General features: G+C 39.7%; 1 protein-coding gene across 1 annotated transcript in view; it reads right to left on the bottom strand.

The window, feature by feature from the left end:
- The window catches only part of ATP11B (ATPase phospholipid transporting 11B (putative)), an 82551-nt gene that overhangs the window by 37556 nt on the left and 19821 nt on the right, over positions 1-25174 (bottom strand). Inside the window, exons 12-22 of the mRNA XM_065411433.1 lie at positions 22372-22569; positions 21945-22103; positions 21508-21683; positions 20242-20310; positions 19117-19190; positions 18928-19031; positions 17142-17323; positions 15960-16163; positions 15529-15686; positions 9920-10018; positions 7423-7568 (exon numbers count right to left, since the gene is read on the bottom strand). Of these exons, the coding sequence (XP_065267505.1) occupies positions 7423-7568; positions 9920-10018; positions 15529-15686; positions 15960-16163; positions 17142-17323; positions 18928-19031; positions 19117-19190; positions 20242-20310; positions 21508-21683; positions 21945-22103; positions 22372-22569 (1569 nt within the window). The remainder of the gene's footprint in view (positions 1-7422; positions 7569-9919; positions 10019-15528; positions 15687-15959; positions 16164-17141; positions 17324-18927; positions 19032-19116; positions 19191-20241; positions 20311-21507; positions 21684-21944; positions 22104-22371; positions 22570-25174) is intronic.

Raw genomic sequence — 25174 nt, 5'->3', positions numbered from 1 at the left:
CCTCCCCGGAGCAATGTTGGGTGCACTTGGTGTGTGATGCAAAGAGGTTTCTGATTTGTGCATCCCAGCGACTAAAGGTACATGACATGATAATCATGGACAACTCCCATTCATGGTCAGTTGCCAAGTTCCTCCTGAGAGAATCTGCAGTCATATTCTGGGGGCCAGACAGATAGGCTGCTGACATGTGCAATGCACCATTCCCAGAGGTGAACTGGCTCCATACAAAGCACTGGGGACCTTGTGCCCCCTTGTTTATTTATGTAGTATACTGTGGTGGTGTTGTCTGACATGACGAGAACATGGCAATAGCAGATAGCTGGTAAGAACACATGGCATGCTTTGCATACTGCCCCAAGTTTGGGTATGTTTATGTGCATCCTGGCCTCCTGCGTGGTCCAGGTGCCTTATGTCATGTGATCTCCAATGTGAGCACCCCTGCCTGCAAGTGACGTGTCCGTTATGACTATCACAGTCGGCGAGGATGGGAAGAAGGGCATCCCAGAGCAGACTTGTAGTGGGTCTGTCCACCACCGAAGAGAAGAGATGACCTTTGAAGGAACGTTGAATATGGTGTCCATGGACTGGTGCATAGGAGAATAGACTCTTTGCAGCCATAGCTGTAGACAGGGAAGGTGCAGGCCAGCAAAGATCATGACGTATGTGCCTGCCATGTGACCTAGGATGGAAAGGCAGGTCCTGTCCAAGACCGAAGGGTTGGAGGTTATCAGGGCTATTTGGTCCAGTAGGCTCTGGAATCTGTCCTGTGGCAGATAAGCTTGTGCGGAGGCCATGTTAATGTGAGCTACTATGAATTCACAGAACCGAGTAGGATGCAAAGTTGATTTTTCGATGTTGATGCTCACTCCTAGGGAGGAGACGAGTAGAAGAAGTTGGGACGTCGATGCTTGAGCTTCCTCTTTGGACTGGGCAGCCAGCAGTCAGTTGTCCACATAGGGGAAGACAAGGATTCCTTGACATCGTAGGTGAGCCACTTCCACAGAGAAAACCTTTGTAAAATCTTGTGGGGCAGTGGTGAGCCCGAATGGGAGAACCCAGTATTGGAAGTGTCGATGACCCACTTTGAACCTCAGGAACCTTCTGTGGGTCGGATGTATGCCAATATGGAAGTAGGCATCTTGCATGTCTAGAGCCGTAAACCATATGCCCTTTTTCCAGTGAGGGAATGATGGCTGCAAGCGTGACTATACGGAATTATGGCTTGCGAATCGAATGTTGAGGTGTCGGAGATCCAAAATTGGTTCCATTCCCCTTTCTTCTTGGGTACCAGAAAATAGTTGGAATATAACCCTGTGTCCTGAAAGGCTGCAGGAACTGGCTCCACTCCTCCTCTCTGCAGAAGGGAGTCCACCCTCTAGGGTAAGAATACTGTTGTGAGAGAAATCTCTGATGGGTGGTCAGGGTGGGGGATGTGGAGGAGGCGTCAGCATAAACTCCACAGTATAGCTCCATCAAACGATGTACAAGACCTACTTGTCTGTTGTTATAGCTCTCCAAGCTTGTAGAAAGAGTTTGAGACGATCCCTGAAAGGGGTGGAGAGTAAGAGCTTGGTGTACGGAGTGGTTGATGGCTCTCTAGGCGCACTAAGAAATACCGCTTTCGCAATGACTTAGTGTGTCGTGCGGAGGTCTGCGCTGCCAGAACAGTTGACGGGTTCTGTGTACCTTAGGGTGCTTCTGAAAAGGATCGTAGGCTCATTGGTGGTAGAAGTAGGGTAGGGGGGGAGTACTTGGTCCTGCTAGTGAAGGCAGGGGGCTGGACTCGATGACCTTTCAAGGTCCCTTCCAGTTCTAGGAGATAGGATATCTCCATTAATTAAAGCAGGACAGAAAATCACTGAATTCTCAGTAAGAATCAGTACCATGGGGAAGGAATCTCCTTTGTTTTATCCTAGTGAGGCAAATAGAAAGGAGCATAAACGCTGCCAAATTAAGTGCAAGAATGTAATAAGAAAAGCCAAAGAGGAGTTTGAAGAACAGCTAGCCAAAAACTCCAAATGTAATAACAAAATGTTTTTTAAGTATATCAGAAGCAGGAAGCCTGCTAAACAACCAGTGGGGCCCCTTGATGATCGAGATACAAAAGGAGCGCTTAAAGACGATAAAGTAATTGCGGAGAAACTAAAGGGATTCTTTGCTTCAGTCTTCACGGCTGAGGATGTTAGGGAGATTCCCAAACCTGAGCCGGCTTTTGTAGGTGACAAATCTGAGGAACTGTCACAGATTGAAGTGTTCCTAGAGGAGGTTTTGGAATTAATTGATAAACTTAACATTAACAAGTCACCGGGACCAGATGGCACTCACCCAAGAGTTCTGAAAGAACTCAAATGTGAAGTTGCGGAACTATTAACTAAGGTTTGTAACCTGTCCTTTAAATCGGCTTCTGTACCCAATGACTGGAAGTTAGCTAATGTAACGCCAATATTTAAAAAGGGCTCTAGAGGTGATCCCGGCAATTAAAGACCGGTAAGTCTAATGTCGGTACCGGGCAAATTAGTCGAAACAATAGTTAAGAAAAAAATTGTCAGACACATAGAAAAACAAACTGTTGAGCAATAGTCAACATGGTTTCTGTAAAGGGAAATCGTGTCTTAGTAATCTATTAGAGATCTTTGAAGGGGTCAACAAACATGTGGACAAGGGGGATCCAGTGGACATAGTGTACTTAGATTTCCAGAAAGCCTTTGACAAGGTCCCTCACCAAAGGCTCTTAAGTAAAGTAAGTTGTCATGGGATAAAAGGGAAGGTCCTTTCATGGATTGAGAACTGGTTAAAAGACCGGTAACAAAGGGTAGGAATTAATGGTAAATTCTCAGAATGGAGAGGAGTAACTAGTGGTGTTCCTCAAGGGTCAGTCCTCGGACCAATCCTATTCAACTTATTTATAAATGATCTGGAGAAAGGGGTAAACAGTGAGGTGGCAAAGTTTGCAGATGATACTAAACTGCTCAAGATAGTTAAGACCAAAGCAGACTGATGAACTTCAAAAAGATCTCACAAAACTAAGTGATTGGGCAACAAAATGGCAAATGAAATTTAATGTGGATAAATGTAAAGTAATGCACATTGGAAAAAATAACCCCAACTATACATACAATATGATGGGGGCTAATTTAGCTACAACAAGTCAGGAAAAAGATCTTGGAGTCATCGTGGATAGTTCTCTGAAGATGTCCGCGCAGTGTGCAGAGGCGGTCAAAAAAGCAAACAGGATGTTAGGGATCATTAAAAAGGGGATAGAGAATAAGATGGAGAATATATTATTGCCCTTATATAAATTGATGGTACGCCCACATCTCGAATACTGCGTACAGATGTGGTCTCCTCATCTAAAAAAAGATATACTGGCACTAGAAAAGGTTCAGAAAAGGGCAACTAAAATGATTAGGGGTTTGGAACGGGTCCCATATGAGGAGAGATTAAAGAGGCTAGGACTCTTCAGCTTGGAAAAGAGGAGACTAAGGGGGGATATGATAGAGGTATATAAAATCATGAGTGATGTGGAGAAAGTGGATAAGAAAAAGTTATTTACTTATTCCCATAATATAAGAACTAGGGGTCACCAAATGAAATTAATAGGCAGCAGGTTTAAAACAAATACAAGGAAGTTCTTCTTCACGCAGCGCACAGTCAACTTGTGGCACTCCTTACCTGAGGAGGTTGTGAAGGCTAGTACTATAACAGCGTTTAAAAGAGAACTGGATAAATTCATGGTGGTTAAGTCCATTAATGGCTATTACCCAGGATGGGTAAGGAATGGTGTCCCTAGCCTCTGTTTGTCAGAGGATGGAGATGGATGGCAGGAGAGAGATCACTTGATCATTGCCTGTTGGTCGACTCCCTCTGGGGCACCTGGCATTGGCCACTGTCGGTAGACAGGATACTGGGCTAGATGGACCTTTGGTCTGACCCAGTACGGCCGTTCTTATAAGTGTGGAGTTCTATAGCACTGGGCTGGTGGTAGGTGATAACATTTTCTTTTTGATGCCAGTGTATATACGCCCCAGGATCATAAGGTGGTTCTTTAAGTGAGTGTAAGAAATCATCAGTTTTCTGGTTGAAGGGGTGTGATTCACCGAAGGGAAGATCCTCGTTTGTGTTCTGTACCTCTCTAGGGAAACCTGAGGAGTGTTACCAGGATTACCTCCTCATGACAATTCCAGTTGCCAATACAAGAGAGGACGTACCCGCTGAATCAACTGGAGCCTGAAGTATGGAACTGGTGACCAATTTGCCTTCCTGTAAAATTGCTTGGAATCGAGTACGATCCTGCTGAGGTAATTTATCTTCAAATTTCTCCATCCGACCAGAGTGTATACTTGGCCATCAGTGCCAAGTAGCTAGAGATCCAGAATTGTAGTCCAGTCAAGGAGAAGACCTTCTGACCCATGAGGTCCAGTCTCTTATGCTTCCAGTCTGCCAGGGTAGAGCGTGTGTGTTGTTGTTTGGTCTGCTCCGACGCAGTTTGTATTACCATGGAGTTAGGTGGAGGGTGTGAAAATAAAAATTCTGACCCTTTTGGGGGGATGTAGTACCTTTTCTTGGCCCTCTTTGGGGTCGATGCAAATGTGGCCGGGGTATGCCACCTGATGTGTGCTGGTTGAAGAAACCCATCAATGATGGGTAAGACCACCTTTGCCTGTACTGACGTGTGCAGAATGTCTAGTAACTGGTGGTAAGTGTCCTGCACTTCTTCCAGTGTGATATCAAGGGTATTGGCTATTCTCCATAGGAGTTCTTGAAACTGACGATAGTCATCTGGCAGGGAGGAAGATGTCGATGACACAGCTGTGTCTGGAGATGACGAAGGGAATCTCCCTGGATCCCCCAGTACTGTCAGAGCTGGGCTGATCGGTGCCTTGTCTAACCCCATTTCTGAACGTCTACCGGATGAAAGATGGGGCGGTGAAACAGGGGAGACAAGACTGTTCTGAAGGCGAATATTGGGGCCAGAAGCTCCAATATGGCCAACCCGGTTGATCCTGTTGTTGTACTTGTGCCCAAGGAGCCGGATACCAGCTTCTTGGGTAAGGCAAAGGGGGAAACTGCCACGGAGCAGTCAAAAACCTCTGGTAGTCGTGTTTCTGGAATGGAAGTGGCACACTGTGCCAAAAGTCCAGATCCCTCAGATTCAGAGGAGTCGGAGTCTTGCATGAATGGCAGTACCAACAGAACAAGATGTGTTAGAGAGGTACGGCCAGCAGATGGGAGATATAGTGCAGGAGATGGACCCCTCTGCAGAGGTGAGTGCACTGGAATACGCAGAAACCTTGCTCCTTCTAGAGCAAACAGTTTGTGAGGGCTGGGAGCACTTCTGAGTCTCTCCGAAGTCAATGGTATGTCCGGTGTATTGATGGTACTGGAACTAGTAAAGGCATCTGTCTCAGGACCAACAATTCACGGGATGCTGGAGGGATATGAGGATTTGGTGCCGGCACCAGTGGATCTGGCAAGCGGTGTGGCCTCTCGTCTCTCTTCTGCACCGTGGAACGTGTAGCTCCTCCATGCCTGGAACTTGTGGAACATGCAGCGTCCTTCTTGGATTTAAAGGACGACTTACTACCATGCTTCTGCGCATACTTCTGTGGCTGATGGCTAGGCCCCTACTCTGGGCCTGTAGCACTGGTACCGGCAGATCCAGACGGAGGCTCTGCGGTAGGGGGAATGCTCTTGGATTGCTCAGGCTGATGTACAACGGGGGGTCCCCAGCCAGGATCCGACTTCAGCCCCATGGCAACCTCCATGAGGTGTTTCTTGAGGTAGACAGCTTGGCCCTCCCATGTATAGGCATGGAAGGAGAGGCAGATACTGCACCAGAAGGTGATGTGGGCTTCCCCCAAACAGTACAAACAGCGTTGGTGTTCATTGCTGATGGAAAATGAGCCAGGGCAGGAAGCACAGACTTTGAATCTTGGCATCTTCGGCATAATCCAGAACCCAGATCTAGTAGCTGGGGTGCGGGAAGGAATTATTTGGTGGGAAAAAACGCAGAAGTGGTGTCCCAAGAAATTATCAAATTACAATAAAAAACAATAAAATCCTAACTATAAAAAAAAATTAGAAGTATTTTGGTAAAATTTTTTGAAAGTGCACACTAAGAACAAGAGATCAGCAGATGCTCCAACCCTGACCATGCGGCAGCGAGAAGGAACTGGAGACACGGTCGGTCTGCCTCGCCCTTTATTGCCTCAGGCTAAACCATGAGGCAATTCAAGGGCACATGCACATATCCCTATCCCTCATTGGAATACAAAAGGGACAATCACTTGTAGAAGAATAAACTTTTTAAAAAAAAAATAGGAAAAAGTGACTCTGTCCACATATTTATTCAAATGACACCATCATAGGACCTAATCACATTAGCCACACCATCAGGGGCTCATTCACCTACACATCTACCAATGTGATATATGCCATCATGTGCCAGCAATGCCCCTCTGCCATGTACATTGGCCAAACTGGACAATCTCTACGCAAAAGAATAAATGGACTCAAATCTGACATCAGGAATCATAACATTCAGAAACCAGTTGGAGAACACTTCGATCTCTCTGGTCACTCAGTAACAGACTTAAAGGTGGCAAAAGCTTCAAAAACAAGAAACTGCTGAGCTTGAATTAATATGCAAACTAGATACCATTAACTTGGGTTTGAATAGAGACTGGGAGTGGCTGGGTCATTACACATATTGAATCTATTTCCCCATGTTAAGTATCCTCACACCTTCTTGTCAACTGTCTAAAATTGACCATCTTGATTATCACTACAAAAGTTTTTTTCTCCTGCTGATAATAGCTCATCTTAATTAATTAGCCTCTTACAGTTGGTATGGCTACTTTCACTTTTTCATGTTCTCTGTATGTGTATACACACACACACACACACACACACACACACACACACACACATCTTCTTACTATATGTTCCATTCTATGCATCTGATGAAGTGGGCTGTAGCCCACCAAAACTTATGCTCAAATAAATATGTTAGTCTCTAAGGTGCCACAAGTACTCCTGTTCTTTTTGCGAAAAAGTGACTGTAGATGACCAAAACTGACAGAGGAACTGGGCTCAGGGTAGTACCCAAGATGACTTAACTTATTTTAAAATTTACTTGGATTTCAAGTTGGTAGAGTAACAATAGCTGCACACTGGCCCAGGTGAACTCTGCTGCAATATTAAAAGATACTTCCAGTGAGCTGTATTCCACATGAATACTGAAGCAAAATGGGTCTCTCATTTCAGGTGTGCTCTGTTGTATATCAATACCCAGACACTCCCAGGTGGGAGATATTTAATATTTTGGTGATTTAACAAAGAATTAAATCTGAGACACATTTTAGGCTAGGAAAAAGAATCTTTAGTTCTACTGAACATCATTGGCACACTGAATAGACTTACCTTATAAAAAAAGTACTGTACAAGGGTTGCTATCCTAATATAGTAAAAGTGGCCATGAACAAGAAGCAACTTGGAGAGGAATTTAAACCTTGCTATTGCATAGTCACTGTTTCTTACAGCTTGTCTTCCTTCTTTCCCCATGATTCCTGTAATATTTGGGACATAAAATATAAATGAAATTAGAGTAAACGCTGCAGAAAAAGTAAATTTATGAAAATATACATTTGAAAGCGACAGGTTAGCTTCTATACACTTTCACATTTTAAAGACTCGAATAGCTATTGATAAAAATAGGAGACAATTAGAGAATCAGCTTCACTCAAGGTCCCTGGACCAGTTAGACCAAAATACTACTGCATTTATACCTGAATGACAGTTTATATCAAAGAAAATATGTTAAGGGAACGTACAGCAACAATAAAGCATACAGAATCACAAAATTTTTTTTTACTTAAAATGTGCAAATCTACCATCAACCCTTGAATTTACTTATTACGCCCAGTTTTAGAGAGAGGCTTTTCTCTAAAAACAGGTAGTAAAAGGTATCATTGCTAGAATTATTTGCACAAATTACAAATGGAACTTGGATAACTGTACATCATTTCACGTTCCTTACATCGTTTTTATGTGAACTAACCACATACTATGACAATAGATGACAATCTACTATTTACTTGAATATTTCTCAAGCAGGTTGTCCTGTGCTCTTCACAGTCACCATAATAAATGAATATTGTGTAGATTTTTCTTGTCACAGAAAGAGTTGCTACTAGGCCGCATCAGGATATTCAAGACCTTACGGCAATTCCTCCTACAGTTACTCTTAGGGTGGTGATGTTACAGCAATCCTTAAGAAACTAGTGGGATTAGTTTATATGAAAAGAGTAACAGAATGAAAAGTGGCACGTGTGTCATAACCCACTTTCATCCCAGAAAAAAAAGGATGGAAGTTAAGTGAAATCTACAATATTTAACTGTGGATCGGCAACAGAGTTTCAAGAGAAAGAGAGAATACCTCTGCCTTAGAGACATTTAAAGCTAGACTGGGCAAAGAATAATTCTGCAGTGGAAGTGTGGGGTTGAGTATAATCTAGAGGTCAAACTTTCATTAGTACCCAGCAGCTTATGAAAAGCTAAGAGTTGCCTTATCAAGTGGATGGTCAGTCTAACGAGACAATTGAATTAACAGTAGAATACCAAGGGAGGAAAAATCACTTTTGTAGTGGTAATGAGGGTGGCCCATTTCAAACAGTTGACAAGATGATGTGAGTAACAGTAGGGGGAAATTCGTATGGGGAAATTAGTTTTTGTAATGGGCCACCCTCATTACCACTACAAAAAAGTGATTTTTCCTCCCTTGGTATTCTACTGTTAATTCAATTGTCTCGTTACACACTTGATAAGGCAACTCATCTTTTCATGTACTATGTATATATACCTGCAACTGTATTTTCCACTCCACGCATCTGATGAAGTGGGTTCTAGCCAACGAAAGCTTATGCCCAAATAAATTTGTTAGTCTCTAAGGTGCCACAAGGATTAAAGGATTGTTACAGTTCTTTTTAAATAGCAAAATCAACCTCTCTTATTCATGCAGAATATAACAGAATGATCTAGAATGAAAATTAATGAGTTGCAGAAGTGACGGCAGAAATAAGATTTTCATTCTTCTCATGATACTCTTCTTTTTATTGTCTTTCCTTTCTGCAGATGTGCAAGATTAAGGTGCAATTTAGGAAATAAATATAATCAGCACTGAAAATTAAGCACTTTTTGGATAAGAGGCGGAAGACAATCTAGAGCAGCATTTAATTATATCCAAATCTAAATCTTAATAACTTTGCTATTTATATATTGCAAAAAAGTAGAGAGATGGATTAGTAAAATGGGCTGAAGTCTTACTTGACAAAGTATTATTCTATTAGTGCAACATAAAACTAAATGATTTTTAAATTTTTGGATTCTTTTCACTAGACATTGGGTAAGGCCCCCTTTCAACATGGCGAGTCAAGAAAAACACACATATGGAAAGAAAACATTGGTATGACTAACCAAGGTAAAATTAAAGTTCAGTGTATAGTAATGAAAGAGATCTATGGTGGTAAAACTTTAGTTACCTATATAAAGAGAATAGCTTCAATTCTGTGTCAAGAGAGACATTCAATAGTGTCTTAAGTAACAGCTGGAGATAATTAAGAGAATACCACTTTATGGGGGTCTACATTCTGATGTGCCGTATAACAGACACAAGCTATTGATATTTAAGATATTGTCTTCCATTTTAGATTCCACTGAAATTCTGACATACAACATGCAACTGCAAGTGTGTTTAAAAATGATTGGAAGATTGATGTATTGTCATTTTCAGGTGTAAAAATGTCAAGTTCAGCAGTTTAAAAGTAAAGTACAGACTAATTCTACATATGGTAAAATGCTTTATTAAGAACACAAACTTAAATATTTATATCAAGTGAAAGTTCTGAAAAAGGTCAGTTACCTATGCCAACATGCGCTTCTTGTATCATGCTTACATCATTAGCCCCATCACCAATGGCTAATGTTATAGGTTTCTCTGGAGATGTTTTTAACAGTCGTACTACCTGAAGAGAGAAGAAAAAAAAAAAAAAAAAAAAAAAGACGGGTGGGGGGATTTTCAGGTTATAAATCTGTCACTAATTCATGAGTAGCTTAAATAAATGCAACCACCAGTGAACTCCAGGGATAAGCATGCTTGGATAAGAGTATCTCCAGCATGTCACATAAGTGGACGTGTCACATAAATTCATAGCTCTATTGGAAAAGCCTCTTGTTTTTTAACACAACTTTTAGGGTATGTCTACATTGCAATCAAATAAGTGAATACAGCTTGGGTAGGTATTCCTATGCGAGCTTTGAAGACAATCCACATAACCATCTTGTCTTTTACAACTATTAAACTAACCAAAATACTGAATTTTACTTCTCATGCAAGTAGGGAGTGGGAGCAACAGATAGACAGTACCTTCAAAGGTTACCTACAGTTAACTCTCTTAAAAGGTTTCATGGGGACTATGAAAACAGACTCATTCATCCATCAGATCATGCTGTGTATACATAATACAGGCAAACGAAAGAAGTTTGAATGCTAAAAAACTTGAAATATAAGAAAAACACTTAAGACAGGAAGAAAAAACCTCAACTGTATCCTGGAGTTGAATTGTATGATACAGATCATCCCACACAGCATAAGAAAAGCTTGTTTTCAATAAGGGTAGGAAAAGAATATAGCACAGTTTTCCCATATTAATTCACAGGCTACCGATTCAAAAACTACAATATAAAACACACATCTACTATAAAATTGGTATTTTCACATAAAAGACGTACAAAATAACTAGGATGAACAGAGACATTCCATAGCTGCTGAACAAAGGGAAAATTGAAAATTCAACCAGGGAATAATCCAAAATTTGAATCCCTTGATAATATGGTCTCAAGATCATGCAGAGTAGGTTATGGAGAAAACTCTTATCTGGTGGTATGTGCAGATTTAAGGAGAGATTAATTTCTCTGAATTCAGCATCACATAATTTGACAAGACTGCATGAAATTCCCTCAACTCTTAAAGTTTAATTACAATACATTTAATCTCTCTGAAAATACAGTATTTACTAAATTCCTTTTCTTGGAGGCTATATAGCTGAAGGGAAGTATCCACAAAACAATCACCAGATCATAAAAGGGGCCAGGAATAATCCAAGGATGTTTCTTGTATCTCAGAAAACCCTGGAGACTTCCTAAACTTCTTACAACAAACTGGAAACAGGAGAATATGGGAATACCTGAACAGGTGGGAAACGGCCATAGACATGATCAACACTGCTCAAAACGAAGACAATAACATATGGCCTGCGCTGCATTCCTTTGTATGTGATCTTTTGCATTAGTATCAAGTGGAGTAGTAGAGGTATATACTAACAAAGTCATCCAAAAGACTTGCATATATATTCTTAAATGGAAAAGCTAATGGAAAAGGATTAACAAACTCATCCTTTCCACACAGTTCAGAAGAGAAGTGACTCCTGAAAAGGTCTCTTTTGCAGATGAAGCACCTCTTGATCTTCAGTTTGCTCCGACTGGACTGCTCCACCATTAAGGATTGCAATAGATAAGGCAGGGGATGCTAAACTGCTGCTTTGTTTGCACCAATGGAGACAGAGCGAATCTAGTGTAAGAATAAGGGGTGTGACCAAGCCCTCTGGACAAGTTTGAACTGCCTTTGGTTTGTGCAGGAAGAGAGGTGCAGCCCCAATGTCTTTGATTGCAAGGCTAGAACCTAGAAAGATACTAGTAATGTAACAGGAGACATAGCAAACCTGGAAGGGAATGCTAAAACTTTTGAGAGATACTCCATAGACTCAACCATGATGAATACAGCTAAGGAAAGTACACATATGTACAGATGTCTCCCCAGATTACTTAAGTACAGTGCAATAAAGGAATTGCTAATGTAATCAAATATGTATTTTGGCACAGACAATGGAAAGGATGTGCTTTGCCAGAAGGACATACCATTGCTATACAAGAATCTTGCACCCTCTCACATACTAGAAGTGAGACTAGAAGAAAGGATAAATTCATGTAAGAAACATCCCTTAAAAAGGAGAGATAGATAACCATCAATTATGATTTGAGAAAGTCAAAGAGTCATCAGGAATTCTAATTAAGAATGACACTAACAAAAATAGTTCCTCCTCTTTTCAAAGCAAAATAGGTTTACTGTCAGTGAGTAGCCCCAGTTTAGTTACTGGGAAGGACAACTGTAGAACCAGTAAAATGGAGAAACACTATTGTATCTCTGGATGCAAGAATTATGTGCATTCCTGAGAACAGCAGTCCTCGAAATCTTTGCTGCACACATTAAACACATTCTGAACAGGAACCTTCTGAACAGGAACCTTCTAACCAGTGCTAGGAAAACTCCAACTTGAGAAGCATTCCTTGAGACAGACTCATAGACTCATAGATTTTAAGGTCAGAAGGGACCAATATGGTCATCTAGTCTGACCTCCCGCATGATGCAGGCCACAAAAGCTGACCCACCCACAACAGAATCCTCCAGCCTGCGACCCCTGCCCTATGCTGCGGAGGAAGGCGAAAAACCTCCAGGGCCTCTGCCAATCTACCCTGGAGGAAAATTCCTTCCCGACCCCAAATATGGCGATCAGTAGAACCCCGAGCATACAGGCAAGATTCTACAGCCGGACCCTCATTTTACCAGCGATGGCACGTTAATGCCTAATTGACTAAAATCACGTTATCCCATCAAACCATTCCCTCCATAAACTTATCAAGCCTAATCTTGAAGCCAGAGAGGTCTTTCGCCCCCACCGTTTCCCTCGGAAGGCTGTTCCAAAATTTCACATGGCCAAGAAGAAATAATGAATGATTAATTTCCTGGATTGAGAGAGAATGCTCTAGCTCAGGGGTTTCTCAAATTTCATTGCACCACAACCCCACTCTGGCAACAAAAATTACTACATGGGGGGGGAGGGGAGGGTGGAGAGAGAGAGAGAACGGGACACGACACACTGAAACCTGAGCCTGCCGGAGCCCCACCACCCGGGGGGGGGGGGGGGGGGAGCCCAGGGGACCTGTAACCTGAACCCCACCATGCAGGCACTGGGGCTCAGTCTTCGGCTTCAGCCCGGGGCCCCAGCAAGTCTAATGCCAGCCCTGGGGACCCCATTAAAATGGGACTAACTCACTTTAGGGTCCCGACCCACAGTTTGAGAACTGCTGCTCTAGCTCAAAGGGATAAACCTCACAAACACAATTACAGATGTTCTGAGCCTTCAAGTTGTTGGATGTGGAGCCAGAACCTTTTCAGAAAATAGCTCCCAGAGTAAAATCATATAACTCCCTGATGTATCAATATGCACTCAGGGCGAAAGAAAGGAGAGGAATGGCAAGATGAATGAAGGAATATAACCTTACAGGCCTACAGTAAGCTGCCACAAAACATGTTTATCCTCGTCCTGTACTCATTTCAGAGTAATCTGACTGTAGTTTTGATGGCTAAGGCAAGTCAGTTCCATCAGAAGCTGCTTTAACATAGGTTGTTATAAGATGCAGGAAATAAGGCAGATCTACTTGTAGAAGAAGACAGGAACAAGAGGATGTGAAAAATCGTTCTTGTTGGCTGCCACCTACCTTCTTTGGCAGCCAAGAATACGTACTTCACAGATGCAAAAGCAACTAAACAGGTATTGACCCAAAATTGGAAGATAGCTATGCTTTCAAGATGCAGGCTGGCAACAAAAATTTCAAGTCAAGCAAAATATGTAATACGACTATCATCATCAGGCCAGTGAATTGTCTCAGCCAGTGGAGAATAGTAACAACAAGAAACAAACCACTCCTGAGATTTCAGAAACGTGAATAATAGAAGAACCTCACTGATTTCAGTGGAGATTGGAACAGGCCCATAATTAATTGTTTTGATTTCCATGTATCCTTTAAGAGGTACAATGTTACACAACAGCCAGAAACTAGTTCCACGTTGGAAAGGTGTCTGATGCTATTGAGGCAATAGTTTTTTCTTATATTATACACCCATTTTCAGTCCCATTACGTTAAGCAGAATAATAATCTCTCTCAGGAGCAACAGGTCTATCATGATGGTTATCCATGCTACCAGTTACTCAAAAGCATTCCAGGGAGTATTATTTACAGGCCCAGGCCAAACATGAAATTTCACCCCAGACAGTAATTTTGAAAACATCTGGATTTCTGGGCTGGATAGTGGTAATAAGTTACCAGTACTTCTGCAACCACTTTCTTCTATACAGTCTGAACAGAACCATAGAAAGTTCAAACTTCATTCTGTGCCTGATAGGAACAAGCCAGAAAGATGCCACTATCCAGCGTTATGGGATATCCAGCAACTTATTAAAACTGTGCTAAACAAATTCAATGAAGAACTAAATATGAGTAGATATGAAATCAGGACAGCTTCAGAGAAAAAAAAAATAGTCTGAAGGCACATTACCACTAGAGATCTTATTCTTTCAGAGGTGAGGCCTCATTTCCCCCCAACTCAAACTTCCAGATGTTTTACACCTTTTAATAACTGCAGCTGTACTTTCTCCATAAAGCTTCTCCAATTTAATCTAAGAAGATTTCTCCATTGGGTTGAGATGGAAAGGATTTCCTTGAAGGAATCTCAATTTTATTACTGGTCAATAGGACTGGCCTCTCTTCCTGTCAGCAGTAACTGAGGAAGTCTTATGTCTTTACTAAAATAGCATTGAAGAGCTGAGATACTCAAAACACTAGTAATTACAATTATTGCAGGTATCATAGTCACTTTGATATCCTACAAACACTTCACAGAAAACAAAACACAAGAAAAGAAAATTTGTAAGTAAACTGTTACTAAAATGTTTTCCTTTTGTCTTTTGTTGAAATATCCTAAATGAGCAAAACCCAATACATTATTCTGCTACATGAATTCTAGTGAATAGTGACATGTAGTGGCTCCTTGTCCAAATTTAGCTTGGACATTAATTTGCTCACGCTTAGTTGTCCATGTACTCATTAATTAGGGATACTAGCAATAGCATCCCCCCACTGCTCTGGTGTGGCTGCCAGACTGTTCACATAAGTCCTACTTCTCTGAAACCACCTACTGGAATATGTACTGTACAGTATGAAGCACTGGAACAGCTTGCCACACTAAGACGTATTTTGTTAAATTAACTGATATGAATGGAGCACAGATTTAGAAATAAAATTTTACACACAGATTTCATGTTCTGATTTTTCACTGTGATACAGTTGCCCAAATGACCGAACCACCACTGACCCGGACTTAATAGGTAAATAATAATGACAATGCTGTTAGATGACCAAACTGCTAAGCCAATGCTTGAGAACCAAACCTTTATTATGCAATAGGTCTCTGGTTTCAGGTATACTAACTATTCTTCTGAGAAGAAGTTCATAATACTTAACTTTATAATAAAGCTTTGGAATGCAGGATGTCCTCATAATCAGTGCAATAATATAGATAACAAATGTAAACATTCTTATATTTGAAAATAACCATTAATATTGTATATTGACTTACCTTTGCTTTTTGCAGGGGTGCCATGCGGCAACACAGCACTGCAGAACAATTTCTACAAACGTCCATGAACAGTTTTTCATGTTCCCTGAGTGCAAGAGAGAGGCTGGTCCCATCCACAACCAGCCCATGCTGGATTACATGATCATCCTTTATTCTATTCAGAGAAAAAATGTCATTATTATATTGAAAATACCATTGTATTTTAATTTAGTTACACAGTAAGCAAGTACTATATTCACAACAAATAATCATACAAGTTGAGAAGAAGAGTGTCTGTTAGACTTTCAGAAGCAACAGCTTTATTAGTGTCAGAGTAAGTTTATATATTAGGCATATAAATAAACTAAAATGAGTAATTGTCATAAAACTTAATAAAAATAATCCAGAGTTAGTAACATCATTCAGATTGCCACATATGGTACTTTACCTCCTGGCTAGCTGCGTCAGCTGCTCTGCACATGTACTGTCTGATTTGTGTTGTACAAGTTCAAGGATGTTCATGGTTCTATGGAAGTGTCCACATGATAAACTGACACTAACAGCTGTTTCATGCTTATCTCCAGTAAGCACCCACACTTTGATACCAGCCAATCTGAGTGCCTCTATAGTTTCTTGGACTTTATCTTGGAGTCTGAAAATAAGAACATCTTCACTAACTGGTAGAACTCACTACAAAGAAACAGTCCACATGATGATTGGGTTTAATATTTAAATATAACAAAGCGTGTGATAAAAAGGAACACAAAATCATGTTTGAAATAGGCAGTTATGATATGGTAGGATATTTAACTTGTAAATTGGCTTATCTGGATGCAATAAGGGTGTTCCTAACACTGTTCACAAATGTATTCAGCTAATTTTGTTTCCACCCAGTCTAATCAAGACCTCAGTGAAGCACAATCTAAAGTTTACCTTTACTAAGTGAAATTACTTCAAACTTGCAGCAGTAAGGCGTTTTAAGATGAGATCTTCTGTATATATTTGAAAAATCTTTTATAAGAAAAGTTTTAGTTTCCTATATTCAGTATTTTTTTCGATTTTTCTTTTTTTTACTTTTAGCAATATTTCCATAAAATACATGAAAACCCCTTTAGTGTTCTATCTGCACCCTGAAATTATAATCTTACACAAATCACAATAATTTATTCATCAATATATTGTTAAAGAGATTATGACTTCAAATTGGGAATCAGCAGAACTTATTTTGAGACTAATTAAAATAGTTTTAAAAAAAAATACAGCATAAAAGTAGAATGGCCTCAAGAATATCTACTTTTCAGGTTTTTCCCAGGAGGAATCTGGAAGCCTTACCATACATTTAAGTCAGTCTGATTGTGAATGCACTTTACAAGGTAGACATTTGAAAACCTGTCTGTAAAGCACATAGCACACTATTGGAACTATCAAGTCTCATGCTGCACAACACTTTTAGTACATTTAAGACTTCATTGAGTGTACGTGTGCATTTATTTAAGTGCAGATAAGTAGCTGTCTATTACTTCATGGTTTGTTGGGATAATTTTACAAAGAGGGGTACATCATCATGGAATTATAAAACAGAAGCCTGTTTTGTTTTTGTAGCGGAATCAGCAGAAGGCCCAAAACATACTTGTCCTCTACTCCTGTAGCCCCAAGTAATTCCAGATCCTTTTCTATGAAGTTGAATACATCTGCCAGTTGTTCTTCTCGTTTCTGTAAGGCAGTTCTAGCCTCATGAAGGCGTCTGTCTATTTCCTGATACTCCTCAGCTGTGAATCTTCTATAGGCTACACATAAAGTTCTTAACCCTTTCTGCAACAAAACAAGTAGCACGTTTTCAGAAATAATAATGTTCATAAAATGATTTAAAAGCATATGAAAGGCACTAAAAAAGGCACTATAAGTACAATATTTATATCCTATAAATATACATAATTGACACCTTAAAAAACTGACCAGTTGCTTTAAATAAGGCAGATTACTACTACCAAGCTAAACTTTGGTTAAGTGCCAAAAATGTGATCAGCACCATACAAGACAAAAAATAAATCACTAGAAGACACCAAGGAAAGGAAACATATTGGAAAGCCTAGAAGAGGCAGAAGGAATGTATTGACTTAACAAGCAACAGCAGGCCGAATGTTGACTAGTGACAGAGCACAGCAGATTATACAATTTTCTAATACCTGTGTGTATATATATTTTGAGTTGTGGTAGTATTGTGTGATGGTAACAAAAGTGTTCAGATAAGGAAAATTTGTCAGTGGAAAGAATAGGCTATAGATTCCTTGTTAGTCACAGTTTTGCAACCAGTGCTATGTGAGAGTTCAGTATCCCTGAGGAGTCTAGAAGGACTCAGACTGTGGTCTAATTTTGAGGATTTGGGAACAAATTCCCTCAATAGGAGATCTCAGTGTGGTGGAAGCTTTTCTAAGTGTTTCCTGTTGCTTGTAAACATAAGCTCTACCTTGCTTGGGTATAGCTTCAGTCAAATCTTCCTCACCCAGACTCTGGAATAGGTGGGGCGAGGGTGGCATTGGCATAAAAATGTTAATAATAGAGCTCAGTGTCATCTGCAAATTGCTGGCATTTGAGCTCATGGAATCTTAGAATTTCTCCCCATATAAATGCGACTCCACTCTTTACTAGTCCCCCTAAATTAGGTTTTCTTGAACATTTTTCCTAGTTTAAACCTATCTAGGGCCTTAAAGCTGCATAAACGTCTTAAATTAATCTAAAGCCTTAGATAGAGTGGTTTAATCTGTTCAAGACTAAGGCTTTTGGTTGGTTTAAGCCATTTATGAAGCTTTAAGACCCTAGATATTGTAATTGGAAGGAACAAAAGGGCTGACCAGAGATTCAAGGGGATCGGTAAAAGACAGCAGCCAGAAAAGGACTGAATGGGTTCCCAACTGGCTTAAGTAACAGTGACTTCTTAGGATGCAATTGCCAAACTTAAATCTGAATGAGTTTTAAACTATAAAATCGAATTTTTTTGTTTTATAAATTACACTGAGTTATAAATCAAACCAAATCAGAAGACATACTAATTTGTTCTGATTTGGTGGTGTCAGGTTCAGATCTTGCAGAGGCAGTGCCACCTACAAACAAAAAGAACAGGAGTACTTGTGGCACCTTAGAGAGTAACAAATTTATTTGAGCATAAGCTTTCGTAGGCTACGAAAGCTTATGCTCAAATAAATTTGTTAGTCTCTAAGGTGCCACAAGTACTCCTGTTCTTTTTGCGGATACAGACTAACACGGCTGCTACTCTGAAACCTGTCACGTACAAACAGTACCCCTTCCACATAACAGAGACCCACAGTTCTTTTGTACACTTCCACTATGTTTTCTGAGCAGTAGCACGAGCAACCAAGATCTATTAGTTGGTTCAGACCTTGAATGTTTTGACTTACCAAAGCAAATTCATCTACGTGAATCCTTGTTTTGTCTATTTCTCCACCTCTACTGTGAGGAAGAATGGAAGATTCTGCTCCTTTTGTGAATAAGAGCTTTTCTCCTAAGAAAAAACAGAGTAAAAATTGAGCATATGCACCATTTAGCAGTTTACAAATTACAACTTTGTGCAAGATCTGGCTGCTTACCAGAAGGACTCTCTACAATGACACTCATTCGTCTACGATTTGGATCAAACTCCAAAACATGAAGTAATTTATACCTGGGGAGAGGGAGGGGAAAGGAAAGCAGCTTTTCTTAGAAACAAATGCCAGTAGGAAACAGTTAAATACAAGTTATAAAAATGTCTCCCAAACCCCTATTCTGTTCCAGACATTCTATAAGAACTATACTATGTACAAATGGGGACGATTATCCATACTTTCTCAACTGCTATTTTTCAGCAGTGGTGTATTGGTAGCCTCTGTCGGGCAAGAGTTAAGTATGTTCTTTTTCCAATGGAAATCTTGTTTACTGAATACTAGCTTTGGGCCTGGAAAGCTACTTTTACTATTAGCTGCTAGCTTGCTGCCTTACCTTGTATTAATTTAAGGGGTAACATTTGGAAAAGTGCTAAGTCACTTAGGAACCTAAGGCCCATTTACTTTCAATAAGATTTAGGATCCTAAGTGTCTAAGTCACTTTTGAAAATGTTATTTACGAGCTCTGAAAGAAGTTAAGAGGTTTGAAAACTTTGACCTCAGTCATGTTATTACTAAGAGAGATCAGACCAAGACAAAAAATTCTATGGTATAATGCAGAGAATGCAAATATCCATACATTCTCAACTGCTTGCTGAAAAATTAGAGACATGATCAAAATGCGCATGTATGACAGTTGCCATCTTGACTGACCCTAGGAACTGAACTGAGGACCTCCAGAGCTGAAAGCATGAGATGCTACAACTTGAGCTAAAGAACCAGGTTCTCTGAGAACTGTAACAAGGCTCAGATTATCTGTGGATTGGGCACAGAGGACAAGTGTAACATACATACCAGTAGATATATATATATATACACACACATCCACACACCTTCCATTGTTACATGTATTTAATTCTCATTAAAAAAAAAGACGGAATACTACCGTTTCAAGGACATCATATGCAAAGGTTTCAGAAAAAGGCAGTTACGGGAAAAGCAAGAGGAACAAAATATTCTATGCTTTCCAACTAGAAGGGTAAAGATAAATATAAAGTATAACATTACACTAATCCATATTATTTAATGTTCTGTCCTTTGAAAACCACAATAAATGTGATATGAAAGAAATACCTTTCTGGTTTTCCAAGGCTTTTCACTTCCATACCTTCCCCATTAGTTCCAGTAAATACAACACCAACTCTAAATGGGGGGGGGGGGGGGGGGAGAAAAAAAAGGTTTACCTGCTATTTTCATCAACATGAGATTCTGTGGAAGAGCCATTTTTTAAATAATGCAAAAGTATTACATAACCTGAAAAAAGATATTCTAATTTCCAGAACATTAAAAATACTCAATACTTCTATGCCTCTTTTGTAGTAAAGATGATGCAATACTACATACTTCTACAGATCTACAGTCTACCTTAAAGTATATTATGTGCTTTATTATTCTAAACATACACTTTACATATTCCATAACAGATTTTAATTTGCTAAGCCTAATTATAACTGCATTTCAGCAATAGCAGCATCTTCCTAAATATTAACAAAACACAGATATGACAATTAAAACAGTATGCTTTGTTTAAGCTTGATCAACTGATTCAAAGTGTTCACAGGTCCTGGTAATGTAGCCTAACTTATTTTTAAAATAACTGATGAAACTATTAAACAGCAATCCAATTTTAAGGTTGGAGTATTATAAACTAGAGAATTAAAACTAAGACATTTGCAGCCAGAGTATTTAATTGTAATAGTTATTAAAATATTCTGCAATGTCCCAATGCCTCATTATGAATCTAGTCTAAGACTGTGCTAGAAGGCGAATAATCACACTCTACGTGTGAAGGATGTGAGCTGCCTAAGGGCATGTCTACATTACGCGCTCGATTGACGGGCAGCGATAAATCAACCACAGAGTGCTCTCCCGTCGACTCCAGTACTCCACCAGGGTGAGAGGTGCAGGCGGAGTCGACGGGGGAGCGTCAGCCATCGATTTACCACAGTGAAGACACCGCGGTAAGTAGATCTAAGTACATCGACTTCAGCTACGTTATTCACATAGCTGAAGTTGCGTAACTTAGATCGATTCCCCCCCATCCCCGGTGTAGACCAGGCCTAAGTCTCTAAGTGCTCCCCTAAGTCTCTTTGTAGCCCAGGGAACCGTGATGTGTACAGACCCCATTGACCACGTCCCTGGGCTGCCTACTTTCTATCAATTGATCCAGAAGTAAAACTTTCTCTATATAAAAAAATGCCTGGATGGGGTGTGTGGTATATAAAACCCCTTTGCAGTAAACTGTAGTAATTAGCCACAGGGCTGTGAAATCTCCCTGTTAACTTTTGAAGCTGCTGTAGGCCATGCTGTGCCTGTCACAATTTTGGCCTTAGAACTCACCTGCTAGCAGCTTCAACTAAAGCCTTCTCATCTGGTGAGGAAGCATAGTACTCCAGCTGAGACACTATTCCATTGGCATGCCAGAGCCCATCACCAATGCCATCGGTTTGATCTGCACTGATATGCACTGTGTGACACAGACAGACTGCTTTCAAGAAGAGCTCTTCCTCTTTCATCTATAAAAAGAAAGACAAAGCTGTTCATAAACCAAGTTTATCTTTCTAAAACAAGATGTGCTACTCTACAGTACCACAGAATAGGGTATTTAAATAATTTAATTTCTCAAACTGTCCTACATCTACCACTTTCTGTGATCACTTTTACTACCTGAAATTCTTCCAGAAGTTCTGCTTCTTCTACATAACACACGAAGAAAGAATATTTAAACTGAAATATTAATCGGCATCTATTCAGTTTGAAGAAAAATAAAATCTTACAAGACTCTGTCTAATTCCATCTGGGGAATCCTCAGTCAACCCCTCTGGAACTAGTTTGCCATTGATCTCTTGGTATTTGATGCCATTAATAGAGCATTCCCGAAACTGCATTTCATTTTCAGTTAATGTACCAGTTTTATCTGTAAACACGTACTCCACCTAGAGTAATATAAAAGAAGACAAATTGGAATCATGTACATTTAATACAGAAAAATTATTACCATCTCCCCATATATCACAAACTTATTTTGCTAACATTAAAAAAAAAACTTCAAATATGTATTTCTGCCATCAAGTCAGATATGCAGATCTTACTTTCAAATTCATGAGTTGCTCAAAATAGAGTCAATATGAAGTCACTAATACTTTCCCTTACTGTTTAACACTGATATTTAAACAAAAAGTAAAAAATGGACATTATTGTTACCTGTCCCAACTCCTCATTGAGATCTGAAGTATTTACTTGTGCTCTCTGGTTTGTTTCTTCATGATAGAGGTCAAGATCCCAGCCAATAAAAAAAGATCCAAGAAATTTCTGCATCTCAACAGTCACATAAAGTGAAATAGGGATGATAAAATTGTAAAGTACCAGAAAAGCAAGAAAATCTGAAATAAATCTCAGAATCTATGAGAAAGAGAGAGAGAGAGAAGGAAAGATTATCAGAGTCATTAAGCGGAACTTAGTCACTTAAGTGTGTTTCAGCATTATGAAAGGTATCAGATTGTCTGTACTGGAGGAGACTGAAGTCCTCTATATACACAGAAGAGGTACAACACAAGTAGCAACAATGCAGGCTTCACCACAGTGCCCCAGCAATGTGTCTTTAAGACTGATGCAGACAGACTGCCTTTAGTGATGAGAGGCTATTTCAGTTTTCAAGCCCATCAATCCATGTCTTTTCTGCTGAGACTGTAAAGGAGGCTGCAATATTAAGTGTTCTGATAATTCTGTAATGTGAACACTTTTTTTTTTTTTAAGGAATTGGATTGAGATGACCAACTCACATCACATACTCCACAAAACAGCCAATCACAGACTGTTTTTAACAATCCACAAATTATGAAGGCAAAACAAGTTAAAAGCAACAGATATTCCACATTGTTACCCGTTTATCTATAGTATTCATAATTTACATTTGATATTGAAGATCACATTAAAGTAGCCATACAAAGTAACAAGAGCTAGAAATTTCTATATTAATGGATGACAACATAGTTCAGTCATACTTTGAAACAGGTGTGAATCAAGGATGAAATGCAATTTTACAGTTTCTTTGGATATTATCTTGATAATTAGTGTGACAATCTTAGCATTAAACTTATCTTTGAGGAAATTCCTACCAATGTCTGAAAGCTTAAAGGGAGATATTTGAGACAAGAAGAACTGGAACATACCTTTTAACGCCATTGAAATATACTGGAGTAGAAGAACAATGTGCGGGAATAGAGTGGAAAAGTAGTAAATATTTTGCTAATAATAAAAAGTGTTCTTCCTAACTAGGGAATGTTGGCATAACTATTTAATCAACACTGTAAGTTTACATGGTGATTTACAAAACATAGAGGCTCCCTGCCCTAAAGATTTTCAAATCTAAGACTGACCAGATAAACAAAGACATGGTACAGTATAGTAGCTCAGAAAATGGAGGGTGTGAAGGTATTTTTTGGGAAAAAGACAGCGGCAGAAGCTAGAAGGAATTCTTTAAAAACTGCATATTTAATGGAGCTATAAAGGGGCGGGTGGTTGACAAGAGTGGAAGAAAGATAAAGGGAGCAACAGAGTGAAAAAGAGATGATTAAGAAGGAAAGGTAGGAGGAAATGACATCAAAGAAAGGGGCAAGGTTACATATAGCCTTGAAGGTGAGGATGAGGGGATGGAATGGCTTAGTAAATATTTATCCTGTTTTTTCCAAACACACTGCAATGGGCCCAGAAGTTCTTCTCATTTACATAGCAACTACTTCAGACAAATTTGACTGACTACTTCAAAAAACTGGAGATTCTTTAAGTAGTTTCAGATACTAAAAAGATGGCCACTGAGCAATTTTGAAACATCTTCAATTCATTAATACTTTGCAAAATTAAAATTTTAAATAAGATGGTTTTAAAGCTAAAAGCATTTGGTAAGTTTAACACTCAACTTAACTATAAATGTAATTTACAAAAAAGTGGCATCCAGGAAGAGATTATGTTTATGTTTTTCCAGTTCAATCATGAAGAACATTCACACCATAAACCCTTGGGAAAGTCACGTGTTATAATAAAGGTACCAATACAACATTAGCTGTAGGTTCCTGAATGAGAGCTCCTCATATCTTCTTCCATTTTATTTTACAGCAGCAGTGTGAAACCTGGGAGGACTCTCTTCAGTCTCATAATTTGGATCCTTTTACATATTTGTATGATGACTAGTCAGCACACACCAACTGCCACTGCCTTAGAGTCTAGAGGGGAGATTTCCAAAATTACAAAGGCAAGTTAGGTGCCTAACTCCCAATGTAAGTCAGTGGGAAATGAGCATTTAACTCCACTCTGTACCTCTGAAAATTTCACCCCCTTCCAAACTTTCCTATAAGCTCCTGAACTGCATGGGAAGCAGGAGGCCCCCAAAACAAGTCAGAAATTTAAAATAAAATAAAGTAAAAAATGAATAAGTAGGGATATCCTCCAGAGATGTAAACTATAAGATCCAAGAGAACATCTCTTCAAAGAATCCCTTCAAACTCTAAAGGAAAGAGAATTCTGTCTGGCAATATCTTCAAAGCAGTGAAATTACAGGCAAAGGGAAGTTACTTGAATGATACCAGCATGACAGGATTTCCCAAAGTAAAAAATAATAAAATCACTGCAACAGGCAGTGCACAAAATAGGCAAAAATCCCAAAAACTTCTTTGTTTTAACATAAAAGGATGGGCAAGATACCCTCAAACAATGTGAGATGAACACACAGTACCCTGCGACATAGCCTTGTGAACATACCCTACTAAAAACAAAAACTATCAAAAACTGGGCCTTGCCAAAAGAAACAAAAAGTCTAGGAAATGACAGCTTGCGCTCCCCCACTTCAGAAACAGGACTAAAACTAAAGCTGGATTCCTCCAAAGGTTAAATTAAAGCCAGGGCCGGCTCCAGGCACCAGCGCAGCAAGCTGGTGCTTGGGGCGGCCCATGGAAGGGGGCGGCATGTCCGTGTCTTCGGCGGCAATTCGGCGGCGGGTCCCTCAGTCCCT

Source organism: Emys orbicularis, chromosome 9, assembly GCF_028017835.1.
Source record: "Emys orbicularis isolate rEmyOrb1 chromosome 9, rEmyOrb1.hap1, whole genome shotgun sequence".
Taxonomy (NCBI): Eukaryota; Metazoa; Chordata; order Testudines; family Emydidae; genus Emys; species Emys orbicularis.
Note: the sequence above shows the minus strand (reverse complement) of the source record. Positions and strands in the feature narration are given on the sequence as shown.